Source organism: Vigna unguiculata, chromosome 8, assembly GCF_004118075.2.
Source record: "Vigna unguiculata cultivar IT97K-499-35 chromosome 8, ASM411807v1, whole genome shotgun sequence".
Classification (NCBI taxonomy): Eukaryota; Viridiplantae; Streptophyta; class Magnoliopsida; order Fabales; family Fabaceae; genus Vigna; species Vigna unguiculata.
This window is the reverse complement of record NC_040286.1, coordinates 37,438,626-37,464,348: the sequence shown is the minus strand read 5'-3', so window position 1 is coordinate 37,464,348 and position 25,723 is coordinate 37,438,626. Positions and strand designations below refer to the sequence as shown.

Below are 25,723 nucleotides of genomic sequence, written 5' to 3'. Positions count from 1 at the left end.
GTCAGTCTAATATAAATTCTAACGATAAAGTGACATGTGAATGATAAAGATGGGGTCTTTCATTCCTTAACTGTGCACTTGCAATTTACAATCTCAATCAATTCTTTATTCCCCATTAATGATTTCCACTGCATTTCAACTTTTTTTAATAATAAAAAAAAACATGTCCAGTCCATATGGTATAAATGACTTTATATTACGTAAATTCAAAACAATTTAATGTGACCTTTACAAATTTTGGGCTGGAACCAATAATCCTTATTACACTTTTTTAAAGGGAACCAAACAAGACTGTTCCATGCCTAAGACAAACTTTACAAACAATGGAATTAACGTGAAACTGAAATACATGAAATAGATGCCAAGAAGACAATGAACGCAAACAAATGAAGCACCCTTCATTAGCTTAGTTTCTCGCTTATGATTCCTTCAAGTGATCCAACGAGACCTAGTAGTGACACAAGAAAGCAAATAAAGCTGAAGGTTCTTAAGACGATCCATTTTCTAGACCAAGCTTCAATTTTCCTCTGCACAAAATACATCTCTACAGGGAAATATATAGCCAATGGCCAAAAGCCTAAGGCTCCTAACACTCCCAGAACTTGATTAAAATAAGGAAATAGGATCGCGAGTCCAGTAGTGGAAATCACATAGGCTGTTCTGAAACATATCCTGAACAAGTTTAGCCGAAAACTTCGCAACCAAGGAAGTTTCAATTGGTAGAAATTATTCACAAAGCCACTGTTAGGGTATCTTTTTGAACACCATCTGTCAACAGCACCATATATCGGCTGACAGAAAATCTGATAAAAAAAAAAGATCACATACAAGAATCAGAACTACGATTAATTTTATGAAGTAGTAGTTCAATTGAGTATGCATAAGAAGCTCCAGTCTTATGTATAGTACCTGATATCCTCCCACCAAGTGAAGAACAATGCAAGCATTAGCAAAGTCAATGAGCCAATAGGGCTCATAAAACCCAAACCCTGTCAAGAGATTCCCTGGTGTTTGATTTCCAAAAGCTGCATATCCAAAGCATCCACAACAGAGATAGAAGAATGTTGTAATGAGGATAGCAATCATGGAGGCCTTTTTCATGGTCTTGTTTTCTGGTGGAGGAGACTCTAGAGTGTCCTTCAGTCAAAATAAACAAATTCAATATTTTTGTTTCAACTGTAACATTTTGGTTATTATAAATTTCAACAAAATCTCTTTGTATTTTACACAGTCAAATCATTTAAATTGAATTCATATGAAAGAGTACCTGTATCTCAAGGAGGATGACTGAGTATGGATATGCAAAGGCAATATCACCAATTGCTTGGAAGACTAACCATAACTTGTCAGAAATATTTGCAGCAGGTACTCCTGTTAAACTACCCATAATTCTTCCATTTTCTGCCAATGCAGCCATAAATTTCATCATCCATTGTTCTCTTTCAACTCTTTGATATGCCTAAATCTAACATTCCATATATTTTCCCATTTAATATGTATTTAGCAGCTAGATATGGATTTTAGTACAAAATACATGTTTTTCCCTTCATTTTGTTGCTTCAATAACCAAAAGGTTTGGATGGACAAGTAAACAAAACCTTAATTGTGAAAATGAAAGTTACCTATTACTGTTGTGATGCCAAGTCCAAGTCCAATAGATGAATATGCAAAGGACATTATGGCAGCAACAATTGAAACCCATGCCATGTTATGAAGATCTGGTATGAATGACATTATGATCTGAACTAGTCCAAACAGCATCATGTATTCTGTATCCCCATATCTACAAGGAGCCTCATGCCCTTCCTTGTGATAACAATTTGATTTCAGTATTGCTCTGTGTTTATAGAAAAAACCAAGCATCCTTAGAACATGAATAAAATTATCATCAAGGTAGATTAGTGTCTTCAATATGACATGAAATAAAGAGATGATAGAAGCAATGAGCTACAGCACAAATTCATACTTGCATATAAATAATGATCTTCTCATTCTAGATGGGGTTTAACTGGAATAATACCTCAAACAGGTTGCTGTGGTAATTACATAAGCAACAGTAACCCCATACAAGCTCAAATATTGAAGGAAACCAGCCAACCATGTCCTTTTATTGCCTAAACTAACAGTAAACATGATTAGTTTGCATAATTATGGTGGCAGTTCAGTGGAACCATGTTCCAAGTTTTAGACTAGAGTGGCTACCAAGATAATTTCTAACAGCATCCATGTAAGTGTAGTTTCTTTTCCCAGATAGAGGATCCAGAGTTCTGTAACAATCGGAAAGGAGGAATGAAGAAACACATGTCACAATTGCGCAAAAAAACAAGAAAAATGGTCCTGCAATCCATCCCAACTGGGAAGTACTCCATGCCAGAGACAGAACACCAGCACCAATAGTTGCTGTGATGATATGAGCCACAGCACTCCGTGTAGTTCCTGGTAGAATTGATGGAAGGACTAAAATTCAGAAGCCAAATTCATATATAAGAATATGAAATGCTTATGGTTGTGTTATGGCCCCAGAGATTTTTACCAGTCCTCTTGGCATGCCCATCATCATCATAATCACCAGTACCACTTCTAGTTATTTGGAGAGAGTTTTGAACAGCCATTTTTATCCAATAATCCAACTCAGTTGTTGTTCATGACTCTAACTGAACAATCAAACAAACTACAACTAACTACAATCAAAAACAAACTACAACTATGTCTGATAGCAAAATGATTTTGGTCTCCATGTAACATGCTTTGAAATTGTGAAAGGAGATATCATTTTACAAGTAATATCAAAATTGATGAAGGACTCTGATGTCTATGACAACTCTCCTAAAGTTAACAGACCAACCAGATGCATGGAAGAGGTTTCAGGAAATAAACAAATCTAGAATAGGCTGATAAACATGTGTTTGTGTCTTTATGTTGTTATTGGTGCATGAGCCAAACCAATATTCAAATAGTATAAACTTTTAGAAGCCATGTTCTTGGATAACTAAAGGTGTGTAAAACAAACATTACTAGCTACAAGACACAGCATAAAATCAGGAAAATTTTGAATATAAAAGATGCAGGTCAGAACAGGAAGCGATGATGAAGGAGATTCTTTGAAATTTGAAGCTAAGAAACTGTGCAGCGTATGAGTGTGGTTATAGGTTATGCAGGACAGCTTTTAATAAAAAAGACTATTCAGTAGTTATCACGAGTTTCTAATAGTGGAGATGTCGTGTTCTGGTGGAGTATATTCTCTGTGTACTACCCAACACAGTGCAAATGGTTCAGTAATGAGTACCTATCAGAGGACCAGAGTTACGTGAGTGAATGAGTGAGCCCAACGTTGGAAGATCCAAAATATTTAACATCATCACATCATGTCAAGAGTATCACTCACCTTAGTCAAAACACCACTCTACATTACATCACTATAGTGTGTCTACTATTTCAATCAATCTTTACATAACATATTCAAAATTTTCAATTCATGAAAATTTGGAACTACCAAATACCTCTCATGGAAAAGAGAGATTGATAATTTCTCTTTTTCATTATGCAGCTCCCGTACGTGTTGGAAGTCCCACATCGATCAGAGATAAGACCAATTCATAATATATAAGTGAGGTGCAGACCTCACTTTACAAATTGGCTTTGTAGGGTTGATGTTGACTGAAAATTAATTTGAGTGTTTTAATAGATATTCCAACATGGTTCAAATGGCAGTTTACAATAAACCAAATGACTGAATATTTGTAATGAACGTGGTTTTGTCGTTGAAAATGAAAGCCCGCCAAACATGAAGACCATACGGTTTTATTTTATGCTATTTTCAACCCTTCTTTATGATACCTATACGTAGCCTCTTGCACTTCGATGAGTGTATAGAAAATATTGGGTTTCATTGAAGAATGTAGGACTAGAAAGTGAGACGTAAAGCGAACGTAATAGTAGCAGGATTCAACCCTATGACCCACTGGTTTAGCTTCCTTCATTTCAATCTCAAGGAACTCGGAAAATCTGAGATTCCATTGAAAATTATGCAGGATCATTGGGGTAAAAGCGTCATCTTTATTCGTTCAGTTTTTGTCTTTTGTCTTTTGCAACTTTAATTGATACGAATATAATTTGGGTCGTACATATCGTAAGGAAGAAGATTGTGCTCTTCTTATGGGACTTTGTGAAGTTCCCAATTCCATGATGATTTATTTTATAGAATGCAGAATTGAGACTAAGAAACAAGAGTATCAATTACACTACCTAGGATTCCAAGGAACCGATACTAAAGTTGGTAGACACAACCCTTTAGTAGCAACGAAACAAAGAATCCACGAGTTGTGTTTTCCTGTAGATTTGCACAGAAAAGTTCTTACTCTTATGATAGTTGTGGACAAATAAGTCTCTCCAGATAAAATACTTTATATATTAAGATTTGTTAGTATTTTGTAAAGAGAATTACACGGTCAATGGTCTGGAATAGGTGTGAGTCAAAAAAGTCAAAGTTCCACATCGGATAGAAAAGATAAAGTTAACACTATATAAGAATAAAGACCCATAACAACATTGTCTTAAGGTTTTGGTGTAAAAATGGTGTCTAAGGTCTTGTATGTGTAAGACTAATGTTATATAACCATATGGAACCATAATCTCTCAATGACTATAACCATGACTATAAGATGCCTATCATTATAACCATAACTCATATATGAAGAAAAAACTATATATAAACCCAACATCAATTTATAGGTCTTTTAACTTGATCTTTCAACCACATATATTAAATACAATTATTACCAAACCACAATTAGTAGAACTATTCAATTACTACCAAAATTTTATTTATAAACTTAAATGCAGTTATCCAACTATTATCTAAACACAATTAAATGAACTTTATAATTATTATTAAGAAACATTGTCATCTTTCGCACTTTTTCAACTACTTTCATCTAAGTTTACCCAACAATAATGTCGTTGGACAAATAAAGAAGATAGATGTAAGAGTGCAGGAAAAGATAGGTCAACCTTGGATTTAGGTTGAGTCCAATGAGTCTAGATTCTAATCAAGTTAAGTTGGTTCATATTCAAGTCGATTAAAGTGTTCAATGAATATTAAGTTGGGTCTAGTCCAATCAAGACTAGATCAAGATAGGTTAATTGAAGTCTATTTGGATTGAGGTCAAACTGAATCGATTAAAGTTATAGAATTCATTCAATCAAGTTGGACCTGACCTCTATCAAGTCAAGTTTTAATGGGTCTAGCTTGATTTAAGTTAGGTGGATAAATACAAATTAGATTAGGTTTAACTTAATCAAGTTAAACCTACTTTTATCCAACTAGATAAAAAAAATTACAAAGATCATTGAAAATTTTCAAACTGAAATTTAAAATTCACTAATTTTAAACGATGAATCACTTTAATAAAATTATAGAATTTTAATTTCTTTTAACATATATTAAAATATATTAAATTCTCTAGAAAACAATTATCTTTTTAAAATCTCCTATCCAAACACACAATAAGATAATGGTTAACATTATCTCTTTATTTTCAAACAAGGAGAGTTATGTTTTGCATCTCCATACAGTTTTGCACCCTCATAAATATAAAAGTCCATACTTTGTCCTTCTAGTTTATGAAAAAATAACTTTTAAATGGTCTAATTTGATTTTTTTTTTTTTTGGGTTGTACAGTCCGATAGATTTTTTTTTTCATGAGAAAAAAAAAATTCTATATTTCATGATTCATAAATTATTTTTTCGTCTGAGAAATTTGGATTATATAATTTAAGATGTGTTTTGGATTGCATTGTCCGAAAGTTATTTTTTGCATCTCTTACACACTCAAATAGCTGCACGAATAAATATTATTTCAAATATTCTAAAGGTCCAGTTTAGTTACAAACTTAATTATTTGGGTCAGCCCGAGCAATTATCGTAGTTCCGGGTTGATAGTTAACCCGGCCCGTTAAGGCTAACTTAGAAATGAAAAAGAAAAACTAGTGCCTAATATTTGGGTTTTTCTTCCTGCACTTCCAAAATTTCTTCTACACCTTCAAACTTTTTTTAAATTTTCAAAAAACTCTTTGACCCGTAGGCACCACACCTCCAAAATTATGTCGATTTCCGGAAGTCAAAATTTTTGACTTTCGGAAGTCAAAATATATCACCGGAAGTCGATTTTCGGAAGTTAAAATATATCACCGGAAGTCGACTTCTGAAAGTCAAAATATATCACCGGAAGTTGACTTCCAAAAATCAAAAATCATCACCGGAATTCGACTTCCGGAAGTCAAAAAGTATTCCCGGAAGTCGACTTCCGGAAGTCAAAAAAAATTCTACTTCCGTAAGTAAAAAATCAAATTTTATTTTAAATATTTTTAATTCTTTTTAAAACTTATATTTTTTAACTTTTTAATGATTTTTTTAGTTTATTATTTTATTTATTTTTTATGTTTTCAAATTTCTTAATATATACTTTTTCTAAAAATATTAATATCTATATATATAATTTTATTTTTATTTAATATACTAAAAAATAAATATAAATATAAAAATAAGTAAAATTAAAATAATATTAAACTTTAAATAAAAAAACTAAAAAATAATAAATTTATTCTGCTTCATTTAATTTTATTTAATATTTAAATTCATTTTAAAATAATAAAACTTTAAATTAAAAAAAAATAAAAAAGAAAATATATATACAAATATATATATATATATATATATATATATATATATATTCGTTTTTTTTAAATTTTAAATTTCATTATTTATATATTATTTATATATGTTATTTTAAATATGATTTTTTTATTTTTTTTATTTTTATTAAATTTTTAATAAATTATATAAAAATAAAAATAAATTTAAAAATATAAAAAGATATATAATTGAAATGATTTTAAAAATTTGATTAAAATAAAATATTTAAATTTTAAACAAAATTAAAAAATTTAAATAACAGAAATTATAATAATATCAATAAAATAAATAAAAATAAAAATAAAATTGTAAAATATTTTAAATTAGAATAATAACATTAACTTAAAAACAATATATATATATATATATATATTCAATTTTTTATTTAATATTTTTATTATATATTCTACTTCATTTTATTTTATTTAATATTTAAATTTAATTTAAAATAATAAAACTTTAAATTAAAAATTTAAAAAGAAAATATATATATTCAAATATATGTACACGGAAGTCCACTTTCGGTATATATACGGATTTTGACTTCCGTTTATATATATATATATATATATATATATATATATATATATATATATATATATATATATATATTTATTTTTTAAAATTTAAAGTTTTATTATTTTGTTTGAATTTTTTTTTAATTTTTTTTAAAATTTTTTATTTAAATTTTTTATTATTTATTTTTTTTAATTTTTGAAGTAATTTTTTTTTAAATTTATATGTTTTATAATTTTTAATATGTTTTTAAAAAATAAAATAAAATAAGTCAGAAAATATATATTTGAGAAAGAATTAAAAATATTTAAAATCACTTAATTTTTTTACCTACGGAAGTCGACTTCCGGTAATGTTTTTTGTTTTTTGGAAGTCGACTTCCGGTAATGATTTTTATTTTTCGGAAGTCGACTTCCGATGATATATTTTGACTTTTCGGAAGTCATATATTTTGACTTCTGAAAATTGACTTTCAAATGTATTTTTGGAGATGTGATGTCTGTGAGTTTTCTTAAATAGTCAAAGGGTATTTTGGGACTTTAAAGAAATTTTAGAGGTACAGAAAAAATGCTTAGAGGTGTAGGAAGAAAGACCCCTAATATTTTCAAACAACACGACTATAAAAGTTGATTGCTACAGAAAAGAAAACCCAAAAAAAGAAAAATTAGTTTAAGAGGATTTTACCAAATATACTTTTATTGTTGAGTTATCTAAATTACGCTGAAACATAAATTGATGCAATTATAATTAAATATACATGTCGTTGTGTTCATTTTGAAGAACATATTATAAATTCATTTACTTTGAAATAATAAAAAAAATAATAGATAGTTTTGTGCTGGATAATATTTATTTTTTGTAATAAATTTTAGTGCTTACGTTTTATAGATTAAAAATATCTAAATATAAATCATTTCACTTAAAAGTTAATGTAATGAAAAACAATTGGGTAAACTTAGCACCCTCTTATTTTTAACATAGTTTATTTCATTAATGGATACATCTTGTCCATTATTTCTCCACTTTTCTATTTTTATAAAGAATATCTAACAAAAAAAAAATGATGGTTATATTTCCCTCCTTTCCTTATCTATATAAATAATCTTCATTTAAAAAAAAATACAAAGAACAAAATTAAAAATAGGCAACCAAACATGTACATGCTTCTTTTTTTTTGTATGTTTTATATCATATAAAGTTTTACAAAATCATTTTTATATCATAGAGCATTTTTAATTTTCTAATTTTACAAACATCATTTAAAATGAAAATTCATAGGAAAAGTCACATTATTCTTACAAAAACAAAAATAGTCTGAAATGGTAATTTAGACTTCCTTCATGAAAACTTATAAAACATTGAAAAATTATGTGGTGATTTTCTATGTGTACATTTCTGTGGACTAATTTTCATTCAAACTAGATATTTATCTCCATTCTATTTCACAAGATTTCATATATCCAAGTTTGTGACATAATATATCCAAGATTTTCAAAGCAAATTTTGAAATCTTCTATGTTTTAGTAAATAAAAACGGCAATGGTCAAGACAAAACTAAAAATATTCAAATTTCAAACCAAATACGCATTAGATAAAGAACAGAAAATTTAATAAAGCATGAACAAAAAATACCTGATACTGGTAGCAGAAGTAATGATATATGCAGTGGTGGTGCCATATAAGCTTGCATACAACAGCACTCCACAAACTGTTTTCTTCGTCTCTCCTGATTTATCACAATATTTCTTAAACATATATACTCGGTTTAAATTAATAATCATAAAAATATTCCACTTTTATTTTTAAAATGTTGTGAATAAAAGTAAAAGTTTAATAAACAGCTGCAACATGTCAAACTTTATACATTATAAAGAATCAGATAATGATATTTTGACGATTAGATTTTGACAATTTCTTTTTATAATCTGAGGTGACATCTTCTGAACTAAGTTATGGATATAGAAAAATGGAAAAATGAAAATATGAAAAGTTATAGAAGATGTCAATTTAAAAGATGTCATCTTAGATTATAAGAGAAAGTTGTCAAAAATTCATTTTTCATATCATAAAAACAATGATATTTTGACAACTTTCTTTTACGATATTAGATGACATCTTCTTAATTAGATTATGAATATAAAAGAAACGAGGCATGTGCAGTAACCTTGGTAGAAATGGACAGCATCGATGAGGGAGGAACAGCGAATGTTGCCATGTTGAGGATGAGAAAATGTGTAGCAGTCAGAAAGAAGGTTTGAAGAAACAAAGGTTGTTCCTGCAAACACTAAAATGATGAAAGGACCACCAATCCAACCTAATTGTGCCACTGACCATGCCAGAGACAGCACCCCTGCCCCTATCACACCAGTTATTATGTGTGCCACTGCCTTCTGCAGATTACCTTCATGCACATAAACAATTTTTTCTTTCTCTTCAATCATTCAAATGTTCATTAATTTAACACACAAAACAAAACCCTTCCAAATCAACTCAGTAATCAATGCCATCCATTACGTACATTCAATGAAAAAATATCTTACTTTAATGAATGAGTCTCAATAATAAAATAACAATTATTCATCTTTATCTTTGTTTTTTTCTATCATGTAATCATGCTGAATTGGAATAAGATCCTTAAAACACAACAGAACTTATGTTTAAGCAGTGTTATTAAACTGCAAGATAGTTAATTACGTTCATTACCCTTGTCTATGTACAAGAACAACGAATAAATTAAAATATACAAAACCGGTGATAACACGACAGGTCTAATAAATAACAAATTTTGTTTATAGTCTTGATCTTTATATAATACTTAACTTTCTCATTTTTATTCAATGTGGAACTTGGAATCACATTTGGATTCTTATTGATATTTTCATCTCAAACTAACGGAGTACCCATTTTTCTTTACCGCCGTTCTTCTTAGTGTATTGTTATAATATATTAAATTATTGTATTTTTACTTAATTTCGTTATGAACACCACAATGAAAAACTGTTTTTTTTTTAAAAAAAAACTGACAGAAAAAACTAGCAACTACCATTCTCACACCAATCAGTCAAATAAATACATGCTATACAGTTTTTGTATCTAACCACACTTGCTAATACTATCTGATTTCAACTGACAGAAGAAAACTATTGTTTTGTATATACAAAAGCAATTGTTGGAACTGTTATATGGATTGTTAGAACTTAGAACATTAATGGGGCGAAGAGGAAAAAGGAAAAGGTTTCGAAAACGTTGAAATCAGATACAAAGTTGAAATGATGAGGAATATGAGACTGATAAATATATAAAACTAGTGTAGCAGATAAGTTGAGATGCATGCACAAACCAGTTCTTCTTAAAGGATGTTGAATCAAAGGTGAAAGTGAATCCTCTGGTATTTCTTCTTCACCCATTTCGATATCTTGAAACGAATTCTTGCAACTCTTCGAGGTTGATCTTTGGTAGCTTCTCAGAAGAACAGTGAAAATGAAATATGAATATGATGAACACAGAAAACCAGTTCGGAAGATCACCTAACTCCTCTATCTGCAATTCTTGGTTTCTTCATCACTTGTTCTTCTTCTGCAACAGTTTAGTTTTGTCACCAAAATTTAACGTTGATCTCTGTAGAAAGTGGAAATACCTTTTTTATTTATGCCAAAAACCATTGCCTGTGTCCCATGTTCCCCACTAAATACTTTCCAAATAAAATAATTAAATTTAGTTCTACAAGATTGCTAATATATATTAAGAAATTTATTCATAATTTAATGATTCCGTCATAGTTTACATCAAATTTGAGAGTAAAACTGTCTTTAAATATAAAATTAGTAAAATGATTTTTTTGACAATTAAATTTTGACAAATTTATTTGAGATGACATCTTCTAAGTTATTACTTAATTATCCATTTTTTTATTTTTTATATTTCAAAATCACATAAAAGATGACATCTCAAGTAATAAGAGAAATTTGTCAAAATTTAATAATTAAAATATCATTATTTATAAAAGTATAATCCTCGTGAAACCAATATCCCATGATTAAAATCTAAATTTACAAATCCAAAACAATATTAGTTAATTTAAATCTTAAAATACACACAAATTTTATTAGTTGAAAGCACGGTTTATTGCTAACTTCCTTTTTCTGGTAAAGCACGTAAGCTACAAAAGAAGTCTGACTTTTTTTTTTCCAACACGCAAAAGATTGCAGGAGGAACCACATATTAAACTTCAAGTTTATTTAATAATTATATAAATATAATTTTGAACACATACTTTATATATATAAATGAAAAACATGTGTTGAAAATAAATATTGTATACATATAAATGAAAAACATTTATGTAAGAGAGAGAATATTTTGAATCTATCTCAATTCTGGTTGTCAAATTCTTATATAGGTTTGTCAATTTTGTTTGTAATAATTTATATCTTTAAAATAGTAATAATGAATTATAATTAAAAAGAAAACACTATTACAAATAAATTATACCCGGATATTTGGTTAATGAAAGAAAAATATAATGATCTTCATTTGGTTGAAAATGCAATCATTTATATTGAAAATCCATGATGCACAAAGATAAGCAACATAATAAAAAAAATAGTAAAATACTCCTATTTATCGATACACAATAACTCACTCTTAGTTATAAAAATAATATTTTTCTACCTAAACAAAAAATTATACATGGACCAAAAAGTCAGAGACGTGTCCCTTTCAATAAAGATTGTTTATGTGATATTTGTATTAAAAAACGAGTCTTGGGTTTGTTTTAAGTTTAAAAAACTCATATAATTTGCATTAAAATGTTACTTATTGATGTAAAACCCAGAAATGCTATTGAATAAAAGAAACATGTCACAAGAAAAAAAAAACTAAAAAATTTGTCATAGACAACGTAAGTACGGTTTTCGAAAGTTTAGATTAACTCTTGTTTGACTTGAATTTAGATGTACATAAATATTAGTTATGCTTTTACTTTTATAATATCGCAGTAATTATTTTTAGTAGGATAATTAATTTTCTTATTTGCATGAATTATTTTGTATTGTATGCTAAAGGTCATTTCAAGGGTTTGTGATATAATTTACTTTCTTTTTAGGTTTTACTGTGTGGCCTCAATATAACTTTAACTTTAAAATCTCACTTTAATTTGTTAAAAAAATTATTAGAAGAAAAAATGCATTTAAAAAGAAAACATTTTTATTTTTATAGTCTAGAGTATTATTTAAGATCCAAGATTATAAATTTCACATCATGTTACATTCCAGTAATTTGGATAACACTCGTGTGTTAAACTCATCCATAAATATGAACCTTCCTGACATAAAAATCACCTAATAACATAGAATTTAGAGTGACTAACCCAATAGAATATACATTATCATAGATGGCACAGTTAACTGGTTTGTTAATGATAAAACCTAATAGAATAATAGATGGCATAATTAACAAACCAGTTGCATGATCATGCATGGCTTCAAATGCAGAAACCAAAGATAGAAGATTCCAACAGCGAAAAATTGAACAAGGAACTCAATGCCAAACTTAGCATGGAAAAAACAAAATTAAAGTCTCAGCACTTGTCAACTTCAAAGGTTAATTCTTGATCCAATATAATACCGGAAAACAATTAGTGTGCTTTGACAACTTGAGGCAGAGATTTGAGAAGGGACAAAGATGGCCTTCGAACGGTGTGATTAAGCAGTAACATAAATGTCAGAAGTGTTAAGGCTCCAGCTTGATGAGCAGTGCCCAGTGAAACAGGTACATACGAAAGAAGCGTTGAAACTCCTAAAGTGACCTGTAACCATGCAAAACTAATTAAATAATAATACACTTAATCATACAGTAGCTAACAAAAAACAAAAGTCCAGATTCTTTACCAGATTTCTACCGGTTCTTTTGCGTCGTCTGTTGTATCTTCAGAATACATTGATGTTGGTACTTTAAAAATCTTTTTAATATATTTTAAAACATAGATTAAAATACCCACATCAATGTATTTTAAAGACACAGACAACAATATAGTATAGAATCTAAATTCAAAAGGAAATACCACCATAATGTCTTTCTTCTTATTTATTACCATCTTCGTATTCAATATAAAACTGCAAATGGAAATTATTACCTGAAGAGCTGCCATGCCAACAGTGCCTCCAATCACAGATCGTATAGCAGGATGTAGGTCCAGCTTTCTTGTTGACCACCATAAAATGCCCACTGAAACCAGAGTTGCAGTTGCAAGTATACGGTGATCAAGCTGTCAAGGACAAAACACCTATCAGAATTTCATGTTGTTAAACTTTGGCTACCAAACCACACTATGTTATGAGGATAAATTTTCCAAACACTTTATTCAGTTAAAAATTCTCAAATCTTGAAAAGCGAAGATATATCCAACCAAAAGAAGAGTCAAGAAAACAAAGGTGTTACTATTTTTTACTTTTCAGAGATGTCAACATGGATTACTTACCTGTACAGTTGATGTATTCTCAAAGAAATTTCGAATCAGAGGCTTCATTTCAAAAATGTCTTCGGGTATCCACGTATCACCCATCTTAGGAAAAGTATTAAATGCATGGCCCTGGAAATTCACATGTAAGCGGAGTGATCATTCTTCATCCTTGCCAAAGGCTCTATTAGAACATACAGCATTTCAAATAAAAAACGGAAGGCCAGAAACTATTGAGTAAGAGAACATACAGCATCATTTCCAGCAACAAACGCACCAGAGACAGCAGTAAGACCAACAAGCACGCTGACAGGCAATGCAAATCTCCTCACTTTAGCTGCCCCACGAACCCATGTCAGGGATTCAGTGGGTGGTTCAGGCAAAACAACAGAAAGTGCAGTCCAAAAGAGGCCACAGTAAATAGCAAATGCTGATGTAAGATGAGCTGCTAGACGATAAGGGCTTACCCTTGGCTGAGAATATTCAGATGGTGGTTCCTATGGAAAGAAAATGTTAGTAGAGTCTGATAGAGCGGGTCAATTTTAACTTCAAACAAAGAGGAATTTATACTATTTATGTTCCAACCTCTAAACCACTTTTGACCATCCACCAACCAATGAGACCCTGGCCAGCACCCAGGCCAAAAAGAGCAGAGAGTCTAAGTCCTAATCTCAGGGTAATATACCCTTTATGAAGAAAATATGAATATGGCAAAGCAAACATAACTCCTAATGCCCTTCCCCACATACGATGTGCATATTCCATCCAATAGATGAATTTGAATTCTTCAATCTTCATGCCTCTGTTGACACTGCAACAAGGGCAAAACTAATTATCGTCATGACATTCATGAGAACCACTAAGCTCTCTCACCGAGAGTCAAATCACTTCCACTTAGTTAATACCTTAGTTTTCTTGTAATCGATACACAATCAATACTTAAAATTGTAGATTCTGATAAAAGCTTGAAAGGTAAAACGAGCCTGTCCATTGGCACAGTTCCAAAAGGCTATTTTAAAAACTGATCAATGCAGTCATCTATTCTCCATCACTGTCATACTCTGAATCACACAATCATGCTGGTCATTTTTTCTTGCAATGATTAAGTTTGAACTATCATTTAACCACGTTAATTTCATAATGGAGTTTGAGCACAGTTGTATGCAACATTATTCCTTGAATTTAAATTATTTAACTTTTATGATTTGATTTTATAAGCTTTAGTATACAAGTCAGCCAACTTGAAAGGGACTTGTTTACATGAATTTTGTGTATCTTTCCACCCAGAAAAAAACAAGTCCCTTGATGCATTTCATAAGTTGATGAAAAAACTAAAGGTGTAGAATTATAAACTCTACAATGATATATGCTCACTCAGGTGTAGCAAGTGATTATTACCGTTTGTACTCAGGTGACTCTTTATACTTGTCAAACTCTTCCAACCATTCCTCATCTGACAAAGGAGGAAGAGTGCCGGTGAATTTCCAATCAGTCATTGAAAGACCAGATCGGGTGAGTCTGGTTAAACCACCAAGCACCACCATGCTGAACACCCATGCTGCAGAGCCAAAGAGCCATATTCCAACCACTTTCTGCGCATGAGAACCCCCAGTCACAAGCAGCTTCAATCCCTCCTCCTTGTGTTGAGCCCCAGCAGCCACCACCTTAGAAAAGTTCCTTGTGTATGACACATGAACATGAGGACCCTAAAAGCACCATCACAACACAACTTCCTCAGAACGAGCATCCACACATAATACCAAAAGGGACTAATTAAAAAAGAAGAACAGTAGCAATGTTCCCATAATGGCGCAGATATTTAACATTTAGGAGTGATATAGTGAATATATGAAGTAAAGGAAGAGATCACCCCATAGGTCATACAAGTTATAAAAATTGAAAATTGAAGGGAACCCAGATGAGAAAAGAAGGAGAAAGTGCGGAAACCTTGGGAAGAAGTTGCGATCGGAAAGCATGAATGTAATGGGTGGCGACGGGAGGGGTTAGAAACTTCAAAGGTGGTGCTTGGGTTGAAGAAGAGAAAGACGTCGTCGTTCCTCTTAGCTTGGGAATTCCGATTGCTTCTTTGCCGCGCCTCAACACTGACCACACCGTTCCCCTCCCAAACATCTCTCTCTCTCTTGCAACTTGCAACTTTCAATCAGGGTTTAACCAAGGTTTTGTTTTGCCAAACCCAAACGAACACTACTAACACCTATTCCCACCACTTACGTGTCGTTTTTTAGGCCTAAACTCCAAATTTTAACCTTCCCTGCCCTCAAAATAATATGAATTATATTAATCGTAGCTTTTTGAACTACTTTTTCTTCTTCTTATCATTTTGTATTATTCATATTTGTATAAATATATTTAAAAAAAAACATAAATAAATAAAAAGAATTTGTGTCTGTGGGCAGTAACTGTGGGTTATAGCCATATTTTAACTTTTTTTTTTTTTAAATGTGGTAGTGTTTTGCTTCTACTGCTTTTAAGTTTTCGAAGATGCTAATCACTGACATACCATAATAGAAGCAAATTTTTCAAATCCTTTATATACCAAAACAGGTTATGCAAATCCTTTATATACCAAAACAGGTTAATCTTCGTATTAGACTTTTGTGTTTTCACAGTTTTAAGAATGGCACCAAAAACTCTTTCATCTTTTCTGTTACTTTTTCTGTTGTCTGTCACGTTATGTTAGAAAACAAGTGCAAGGTTTAATCTGGCTAGTAATGAGTTTAGGCTAGAGATGAAATGATTTGCTAAGGCCTAATTATATTAGTAATTATGATTCTTCAATTTATATATTTTTACTCTAGACTCATGTTTTGCTGGAAAAATCACCCGAAGAAAAAAAAACTTCGGAAATTAAGCACAACTTAATAAAACCAAGAGCAATACATTCTGCTAAAGCATAACACAAGAAATAGGTAGAGAAATTTGTGATATTCTTTTATTGCTTCTGATTAATTTAACTGTTACTGGTCCCCTGGTCCACGTATATTCATCAAATTGTCATGAACCATTTATACATTAAAAGTATATATAGTCCCTATTAGACAAAGTCCCTGATTCAAAAATCAATGGAAATACTCCATTGGTATAACTCTTTCTCGGGTACTCTCAATTCAACAGTCACCAATCCAGTTTCTTCCTCATACTTGAATTCTACTTCTTCTGAATCCACAGTTATCAACTTAGGCCGAACTGATGAATAAGCACCAAATTGGCCACAACCACGAACTTTCATAGCTACATTTGTACTTTCATTAGATCCCAAACTGAAGAATTCTTTGACAGCCCCTCCTGAATTGAACATCTTTATTAAACCAATAGGAGAAAATTTGATGTCATTGTTCAAGTCCTTCACGGGAACTATTGTGAAAACTTCATATTCTTTGGATTTCAAGGTCACTGGGAGGGTTGCATCCTTCGGAAGGTAAACCACTTCTCCTACAAATTGACATCATGAAAAGGACATTATTCAGAGAAAGTTTGGTTAACATTTGTAATCTTTGTAAGTGTCGTGTCAAGCCAAAAACTTACCACCAAGATGGGAATAAATAACAGCATCTCCTGTCCATTCATCATCTGTTATCCTAGATAAATAGTCAACATCTTTAGCTCTAATGAAACCTGTGACAGTGCCTGGATTGTCATCATGGATAAGGTTCTTCTTATCAACTTTGCACCACCCAGCTCCTTGACAATTGAATACCGCAACAACTCCAGAAAAATCATTCATGTTCCAAATCTTTAGAAGACTGCAAAAGAGCATTCATGCTTTATTCAACTGTAGAGTGTAAAGTGTAATATACTGCATCAATTGGTCAAGTATATAATATAGGTAGCCAAATCATTTTGAATTCATTACCTCTTTCCATCTCTGGCTGGATCAGTAAATAAACAATCCTTTGTTGGTCTTCCTGGAAGTTTAGCTCTTAGTATAGAACCATCAGGTAGTACAAGTTTCTTCAAAAGATCAAAGTCATGGTGTCCTGGCTTGTCACTGCAGAATATAATACCATCATCCCAAGGTAAGATATCAATCATGAAACTAAATAAGTACTGAAAAAAAAGTTACAATCTTCATTCACCTGACATATATTGGACATCCTCCTACAGATCGTGCTGCTGCGTGGTATTCAGCCATTGGATGCAGACTCTACATATCACAAAAATTGTTAATCAGTTCCACCTTAAGCATGTGCATGAGCATACTTTTTTTTCACTAAAATAGAATCTATATTTGGTAACTTACATGAAACATATCCCAGTCTGGCTGCATAAATTCACCAAGGAAAATAGTATTATAAGCCACTGATGCAATGTGAATAGTGTGGGAAGCAGGGTCTCTTGGCCAGAAATCATCTGATGCCCTAATAACAGCTGAACGCTTTGCACTACACAAGTAAATTCATTAAGAAAATCATCAATAAATGTAGTGTAACGTTAATGAAAGGATTTACTGAACAATTCATACCTGTATAGTCCATCAGTGTTGTGACTCATGCAACAAATAATTCCATTATCAGGGAAGTTCCTGGAAATTGATGCCTCTAACGCCTGGTGGTATTTTCTTGCAAGTTTCACCCTCCCACCATGTCCTGCTCCAAGAGTTTCAAGGATATTCTGAACATCAACCTTGACACCATCAATACCAGCAGATGCCAAATATGAGTGAAGTTCATCATAGAAGTGAAAAACTTTCTCGGGATTCACAAGACCAAGCCCATTGATGGCAATGGTTGCCAAAGCTTCATCTGGTTGATTTGACTCAACTCCAGGAGATGAGACAGGGAAGGCCATCTTTGAGTCATAGTGCTCCATGCCGGTAACCCCGGGTTTAACACCACCCCAGTATCCTGTTATTGCGTGCCACACATATACGTACCTGGGGAAGATTTTTCGAAAGCATGAGTGAACTGAATAGCTTATGAAGAAACAGAAGCAATAAAATGAACATGGCATACTTTATATCATGCTCTTGTTTGATTTCATTGGTAATATGACGAAGTCCCAGAGCTGGATCCTCTACTCTTTCACCTTCTTTGCCATCTTTCTGGAATTTGTGATTCTCTTTGATGTTGGTTAAGCGATTTGCGAAACTGTTTGATATGAAAGCAAGAAAGTGAACTTGGTCAACAAGGAGGGATTGAATTACAATCTGATAATTGAACTCAGAAAAAGAATACTCACTTGGCTGCATGATCAGATTTCCATTCAGTACCATTAGGGTCCATGTCAACAGATTGCCAGCCATCATCAATTATAACAAACTTAGCAGGAATTCCACCTTTCTCGAAGCTGCAAAAAATTATTTTAACACTCAAATTAATGTCTCTTTGATGCATGTATATGATAGAATGATCATTGTCCTTGGAAAGAAGTACCCACCTCTGTAATCCTTGCTTCACATTCTCTGAAGTGACATTAGTGTAGAAAGCATCCCATGTACACCATCCAAACCAGTTCAAGATATCTGGCATCTGAATATGAGTTTAGGTAAAAAATGATAAATTAGAGGTAACGAACTTTATGATGCAGTGTTAGACAGCACTGTCTATGGAATTTACACAATAAGGAGGAGAAGATATGTACCTTCTTTCGCTCGCGATGAGCAAAGGTATGTAAGTGTTTCTCTACAGCTCTGAACAAGATGATTACGAAAATAATGAAATCAATATCCTCAGTTGTTTAGACATCTACATAGAACATTGCTCATCCAAAAACGTGGTTAACTAGAAAAAAAGTTTTACTTCAAAAGATTAATCTTTAAAACTAGATCAATGAACAGAACTCAAAACTCAATTTTTATACTAAGAATTAGAGAAAACACGGGAATTTTTTTGGAAAGGTTGCAACTCACTTGACAGAATTTGTTATGACTTCGTAAGGGTCGGATCCAGCCCCGATATAAACCAAATGAGTCCCATCGAAGTCCTCCACAGCAGGACAACCTGCAGTAAGATACAGATTTCATCACTTTGCGCATCAACAAAAATCACTACAGATTTGTGAACAATCTTTGTTCTTTTTTTCTTTTTAAGAGCACATACCACTTTCCACACAGATCTCAATCTCGTTTTGATCATTCCCCTGAAGAACTGCTCTGAAATCTCCTTCCAGAAGGGGTAGGAAAACTGCATAGGTAGCAGCAGTTTGGCCTTCTCCTGCATCAATATCAGAGCCACTTTGTGCTTCAACAAGCAAGAACTGCGTCTCAAAGGGGACTTCTTTTCCACAGGTACCCATTCTCTGCGTCATCCACCACATCTTGAACCGGAAAACACACATAAACCGCAACCCCCTATAATGAAAGAAGCAAAAATCATCATCAGAAATTAAAAAATGCAGTGACCTTGGATGTTATTATTACCGCCATTTCATCTTACACTAACATGAAAAGATTAATGAAGAACAACAAAAGATAAAAAGAGAATTTGCAGAGAGAAAAGTAAAGAGTATACATACTCAAGCTTGCCGATTGGGAAGACTGTGCGACTACCCTTTTGATGGGATTCAACCCCAATGAATGCCCCATTGAGCAACGCACCCCCACATGCAGGGTTAACAACAACGTTGTCATGGACATGGCTCAGCACTTTCTTCCCCAACACCATCAAGTTTCCATCTGCAACAGATATCCCTGCCCCCACAGTCATCTTTCTGTTCTCGATGAATCAATACAACAAACACAGACACCCCCACAGAATGGTTTGATTCAAATCAACAGCAGTATCAAATGAAAGTGCAGCACACACAGCACCGCAACCCCACACTGTTGCTTGTTCCAAATCCAAGTGAGAAACAATGCATATGCAGAAGTGGAAGGAAAGAGAAGCGTATTTATAGCAACAGGATAATGATAAATTGATAATACACGTAAAGCTGTGTCAGCTTGGGGTGCCCAAATTGTTAGGAACTGTTTCCATGATGATGCATTATCCATACAATGCAATCAATCTAGCCACTGCCAGGTGAAATTCTCTCTTTTTCATGAAATTTTGCTGCTACAAATATTCATGTGGACATATCCTGCGTTATCATTTACGATGAAGCCAACATGACAAAAACAAATTATATATATACTTGGGATGTGGTCTTGTCCTTTTACACTATTTTTGATTTCACTATGTATGATTAAAAGGTCGGCTAATCATAAAAGCAAGCATCACTCCAATCCTTAGCTGTTAAAAAGCTTTAAAAAATTGCAATCACATCATCTTTCAAGTTTCAATGACCTTTTTGTACATATTTAAATAATGCACTTATTCATTACCATACGATTCTTAAAATATAATTGACATAAATTATCTCTTCAATTATTAATTAAGTAACATAGATACTTTACTTTTAAATAATACGATATTTATTATCATGAATAAAAACAAAATAAATAATACAGTGATTTTTCTATCGAGACACGGGAAAGTAGAGCAAATTGTGTATGTGGGGTGGACCCCACAGTACCAGATACTCGTGGTATGAGAGCGGTTGATTGGGTAAATGGATATGACAAGGTGAATGAGGTGTATGGAGAATGATGCAAAGGCGAAGCAGCATATCACTATCGCTGAAGAAAATCTCAACGCGTGATACATGAGTGGTGAAATGACCTACGTGGCGTATCGAAGATGGGTCCATGTGATGATGCCTTTTGAAGAACATTATCGTTTGGTGCGGTGATAAAAATGAATAATCCGGTACGGCGAAGGTACACGTGACGTTTTGGTGTGGCGTGGGTTTTTCTGATATTCGATTTTTCTTTAGATGCAATTTGAGATGAGGCTCTGATGTGCATGCATTTCACTTCATTTCAATTCAATTCAATTTTTTGCAAGTTGTGTTGGTTGGACTGACAGAACATATCAAGAGGTTATTGAGCAACTGATATGGTTGAGGAGTATGACATCATCAGAAAAAGTACGCGTGGCAATGACGTGTTGGATAAGATTGCGGCTCTTTCACACCTCAGATCCCACGTGGCATTTGGAATTTAAAATTCAACTGCAGCGATTATTATTATTATTATTATTATTATTATTATTATTATTATTATTATTATTATTATTATTATTATTATTAAGATATGTTTAGTGTTGTTAACTAACTTAATTTATCGTTGAGTAAAAGTTTGAACTAAATCTAACAATTCCGATTTGGGCTTTTTCTCATTTTGTTTGGGGCCCTCGGCATTAGTGGGCCTAATACTTAGAAAACATAATACAGTGTGGTGATTGGCTATAATGAATACACTAAAACCAAGAAAACCAATTTGGATTCTAATTTCATTTGCATGATACCTTTTCAACTTATGGGTTCAAACAGTTGACTACTCTTCCTTCTGATTTCTATAATTAAAAAAAGAGAACCATTTTGAAAAAAATCAATTTAATTTAAATTAATTGCATTTTTGTTCTTTTAGTTTAAAATACATAGATTTTAATATTATCATGCTTTTGAGTTAACAAAAAAAATATTTTTTCTATTTTCAAACTTAGGTAAATTTTATCTCCCAGTGAAATTCATTTTATCTAAAACCTTCAAATCGTCATCCTTTGTCTAAATATCGCGGGTTGACGATGAAGTTGGGATATAAGATCAATTTAAAAATAATATATAATAAAAAAAAAGTGAAAGATAGTATTCTGTTTATATTTGCAAAATCAAGTACAAATTCCTGCGCTTAAATTATCCATTTATGTGAAACTTGAAAAAAGGAAAGTTGGTTTAAAGTTACGAAAAGTGAAAGATATAAAAATAGAGAAAGAATAACACATACTTTATCCATTCATATAAAAATAAGTTATGATATTGTACCAAATTTGAGGAACAATAAATAGAAATATCCATTTACCTTCTTTTTTTCTTTCTCAAAATAGACCATTATTGCTTGAGGTTGTTTACCATTTGGTTTTTTGTTTTAGGAACTCATACCTCTTTGGTGAGTACATAGTTTTTTCTGGTTCAGTTCAACTTCATCCACTGAATTATATGTAAGAAAAGTGATTTCTGATTTACCACACCATTGTTTCTGCATAATATAGCATATAATAATGGTAATGGCGCCCACTGTAATCGGAAAAAAGCTCTTCTTCTAGGTTTCTAATTTAGCTTCTTAATTCCTTTTTCTTCATTAAAATAGTTAATAATCACTTTTCATGCTTTGTCATAAAACTTGCAGAAGCAACCATAATGCATGACCACATACAGCACTTTCCAATTAAACAGTAAAATAGAAAAACATAGCACAATCTTGAATTCAAACACCAAATTTATGTGCTCGGAAGCTTCATTTTTATACCATTCTCCTCGACGAGTCAATGTTCAAGCTCCATTCATAAAAAGAAATAAAAGTTCCAATTTTTTTTATCATTTTTCTAAAATAATTTCACCCCACTTCTTTATTTTTCATTTTTTTCCTGTCCCACACGCTGTTCATTTTCCTTAACACGGTGCAAAAATAATAATAACTATTATTAAAGATGTGGGGTAGCGGCTTCTAGAAACTTTTGCAAAACCATGATGCAGGTGTGTTTGTGGAACAAAACAATACCAGGTGCCACTTAAATGACTGAAATACCCTTCTAATTCTCCTCCTTTGACGGTCATATAAAACTATCTCGCTTCTCGTAACAACAGCCACACATTCTTATTTCCCATTATACCCCTCTTCGCAAAAAATATCTCAATGCCATTGATCCTAAATCTCGCACCACTCACCGGAGCCGTCACGACTCTCCGACCTCCGCCCGGTGCCACGATGGTCCGGGCATTCACTGCTACGATCGACTCCCGGAGGCCGGCGAGCCTCTACGAAGTTCTCCGGATCAAGCAGAACGCGTCCGCGGTGGAGATAAAATCGGCGTACCGGAACCTGGCGAAGGTGTACCACCCTGATTCGGCGCTCCGGCGATCGGAATCGGACGAACGGGACTTCATCATGATTCATGACGCGTACCAGACGCTCTCGGATCCGTCAGCGAGAGCCGTTTATGATCTGTCGTTGATGGCGGCGCGTGGCGGTAGTGGCTCCTTCTCTTCTCTGGTGGCCCCCGATGGGTCTTCCCGGTTGTACTACCAGACCCGCAAGTGGGAAACGGATCAATGCTGGTAGAAAAAGAAAAATATATATATTTTTTAACAAATTTATGGGTTCATCAGAACAAAAAGAAAAATGAACAGAAAAGAAAGATTGATCAAAACAAAAAAAAAAGAGTCTGTAAATTATATTTTAACCCATTTGTCATTTTTTTGTCTTCTACTTGCCTCAATGTTCAGAGTGATCAGTGTTCTACTGTGGATAGGGATCTGATGGCTAATACAATTTTTTTTCAGAGAGGTTAATATTGTATTAATTATAAAATGTAATTTTTTATTGATTTTTAGTTGGAAGGCCATATATTAATGTATTGAGATAAAACATTTTATTCTGTTTATTATGTTTCATTGGCTATGTTAGAAGAATTTAAACCAGTCTTTGAACTTTCTTTTTTTAATATAATAATCGGTACATATATGATTCATCATATTTTATGAGTGTAACTTTTAATTTTAGTTTTATGTTTGAGCATTATACATTATAGTTTGAAATAAGCATTTCATGATGTATTGTTTCAAACTAATTTATGCCATCTCAAATTCATCATTCCATATTAAAATCTTGTATCACAAAATATAATATTTCAATACTTTTTTTAATATATTCTAAAAAATAATATTTCATGAAACTGCCATCGTGATTTGTAGTTCTAACAATAATGTACCAACAATCAAATTACTATAATGAACAAATTCGAGAACAACGATGTTGAAGGCACAGAACAAGTGCTAGGGTAAATGTGAGGAAATTGTGGTTAGAGAGGGTGAGAAAGAGAAAGGTTTTTGAGACAAACAAAAAGGAAGATGTTCAAGAAACATTTATGGAAAGAACATAAGAAACTTTCTGAGGAAAAACATTCTCCGATGTTATAAAATGCTTTTTGATTAAAGTATTTTCGAAGATTCTAAGAGAACAGAAATGAAACTTCTTACTCTTTTTCTTTCACACACAAGTCCTTAGCTACACCCAATAATTTCTAAAGTGTGTAATTGAGTTTTAAGTTTATTATAAATTTTTATATGTTTACTTGAGTTTTTTTTATTAATATTTTGCATATTGGGTATTTAAAGTTTTTATAATTTTTAATTGAATTCTTGTTGTTTATTTATTTTTTCATTAATTAGATAATGTGTTGTTATTTTATTAGTTTGAACATGTTAAAAGATAAGAAATTAGGTTTTGTAGTTAATATATAATGATAAAATGGATAAATATGTTTCACTAATTTGATGATGATGTAGAAGCCATGAAATAATTTGATAACCTCATTGTTAAACATGTTTCACTAAACAATAAAAAGTCACCTGTCATAACTACAATATCATTTATATTAACAATAAAATCACAAAAATTTTAACACATGAAAGTAATTATGCAAGATGATAGAGTAAGCAAATAGTCATGTCAATCAATTAAAAAAAAATCAAATAGGGTTAAGAACTCAATAGACAGAAAAAATTATGGGTAAATAAGTTTTTGTACCTTAATTTTTAGTGAATTTTGAAATTAGTCAATTTTAAAATTTTTGATCAATTTAGTCTTTTATTTTTTGAAATACATGAATTTAGTCATTTTAATCGAATTTTTGTTAAGTTTATTTAACATTTCAAGCGCGTTTCATAATAATATTTAACTTAACATTAAAGCAAAAATGTGTCAAACAGTATAAACAACTCAAATACAATTCTGAACTATAAAATACTTACGAAACATTAAATAAACCTGACAAAATTTGATTAAAAAAACTAAATCCACATATTTTGAAAGATGAAAAGACTAAATTGATCCAAAGTTTTGAAATGGACTAATTCCAAAATTTACTAAAAATTAAAAGACCGAAAACATATTTAACCCAAAATTTATTAAAGACTTAATAAAAACACATACAATTAAGAAAGACTATAAAAATAATTAAGACTTTTTAAAATGCTAATTTTACCATTTGTAAATG

At 31.8% G+C, this 25,723-nt stretch overlaps 4 protein-coding genes across 5 annotated transcripts; 1 reads left to right on the top strand and 3 right to left on the bottom strand.

Annotated features, from left to right (window-relative positions):
• Window positions 1–177: 177 nt before the first annotated feature.
• LOC114194526 (probable amino acid permease 7) lies at window positions 178–10,855 on the bottom strand. 2 transcript variants are annotated; one of them, XM_028084808.1, is made up of 7 exons: window positions 2,534–3,177; window positions 2,203–2,436; window positions 2,021–2,114; window positions 1,623–1,837; window positions 1,268–1,401; window positions 910–1,137; window positions 178–803 (listed from the first exon to the last, which is right to left on the bottom strand). In XM_028084808.1, the coding sequence occupies exons 1-7, from the start codon at window positions 2,610–2,612 to the stop codon at window positions 402–404; spliced, it is 1,386 nt and encodes a 461-aa protein (XP_027940609.1). In that variant the 5' UTR covers window positions 2,613–3,177; the 3' UTR covers window positions 178–401. The 2 variants fall into 2 exon arrangements, with proteins under 2 accessions (XP_027940609.1, XP_027940610.1); XM_028084809.1 differs by lacking the exons at window positions 2,021–2,114; window positions 2,203–2,436; window positions 2,534–3,177 and adding exons at window positions 8,843–8,936; window positions 9,375–9,611; window positions 10,551–10,855 and having other exon boundaries at window positions 402–803.
• A 1,679-nt stretch (window positions 10,856–12,534) lies between these two features.
• Window positions 12,535–15,896, bottom strand: LOC114193490 (cytochrome c oxidase assembly protein COX15). Its single transcript, XM_028083315.1, has 7 exons — window positions 15,615–15,896; window positions 15,066–15,373; window positions 14,253–14,478; window positions 13,919–14,164; window positions 13,689–13,799; window positions 13,344–13,475; window positions 12,535–13,016 (listed from the first exon to the last, which is right to left on the bottom strand). Exons 1-7 carry the CDS (start codon window positions 15,795–15,797, stop codon window positions 12,846–12,848), a joined length of 1,377 nt encoding a protein of 458 aa, XP_027939116.1. The 5' UTR covers window positions 15,798–15,896; the 3' UTR covers window positions 12,535–12,845.
• Window positions 15,897–16,493: 597 nt separating this feature from the next.
• Window positions 16,494–20,720, bottom strand: LOC114193489 (probable galactinol--sucrose galactosyltransferase 1). Its single transcript, XM_028083314.1, has 13 exons — window positions 20,142–20,720; window positions 19,727–19,977; window positions 19,537–19,627; window positions 19,269–19,317; window positions 19,065–19,156; window positions 18,867–18,974; window positions 18,641–18,775; window positions 18,151–18,561; window positions 17,929–18,070; window positions 17,765–17,832; window positions 17,542–17,676; window positions 17,214–17,431; window positions 16,494–17,120 (listed from the first exon to the last, which is right to left on the bottom strand). Exons 1-13 carry the CDS (start codon window positions 20,330–20,332, stop codon window positions 16,741–16,743), a joined length of 2,271 nt encoding a protein of 756 aa, XP_027939115.1. The 5' UTR covers window positions 20,333–20,720; the 3' UTR covers window positions 16,494–16,740.
• Window positions 20,721–22,995: 2,275 nt separating this feature from the next.
• On the top strand, window positions 22,996–24,128 carry LOC114193865 (chaperone protein dnaJ 11, chloroplastic-like). The gene has a single exon (XM_028083829.1). It carries the CDS (start codon window positions 23,362–23,364, stop codon window positions 23,785–23,787), a length of 426 nt encoding a protein of 141 aa, XP_027939630.1. The 5' UTR covers window positions 22,996–23,361; the 3' UTR covers window positions 23,788–24,128.
• Window positions 24,129–25,723: the final 1,595 nt, after the last annotated feature.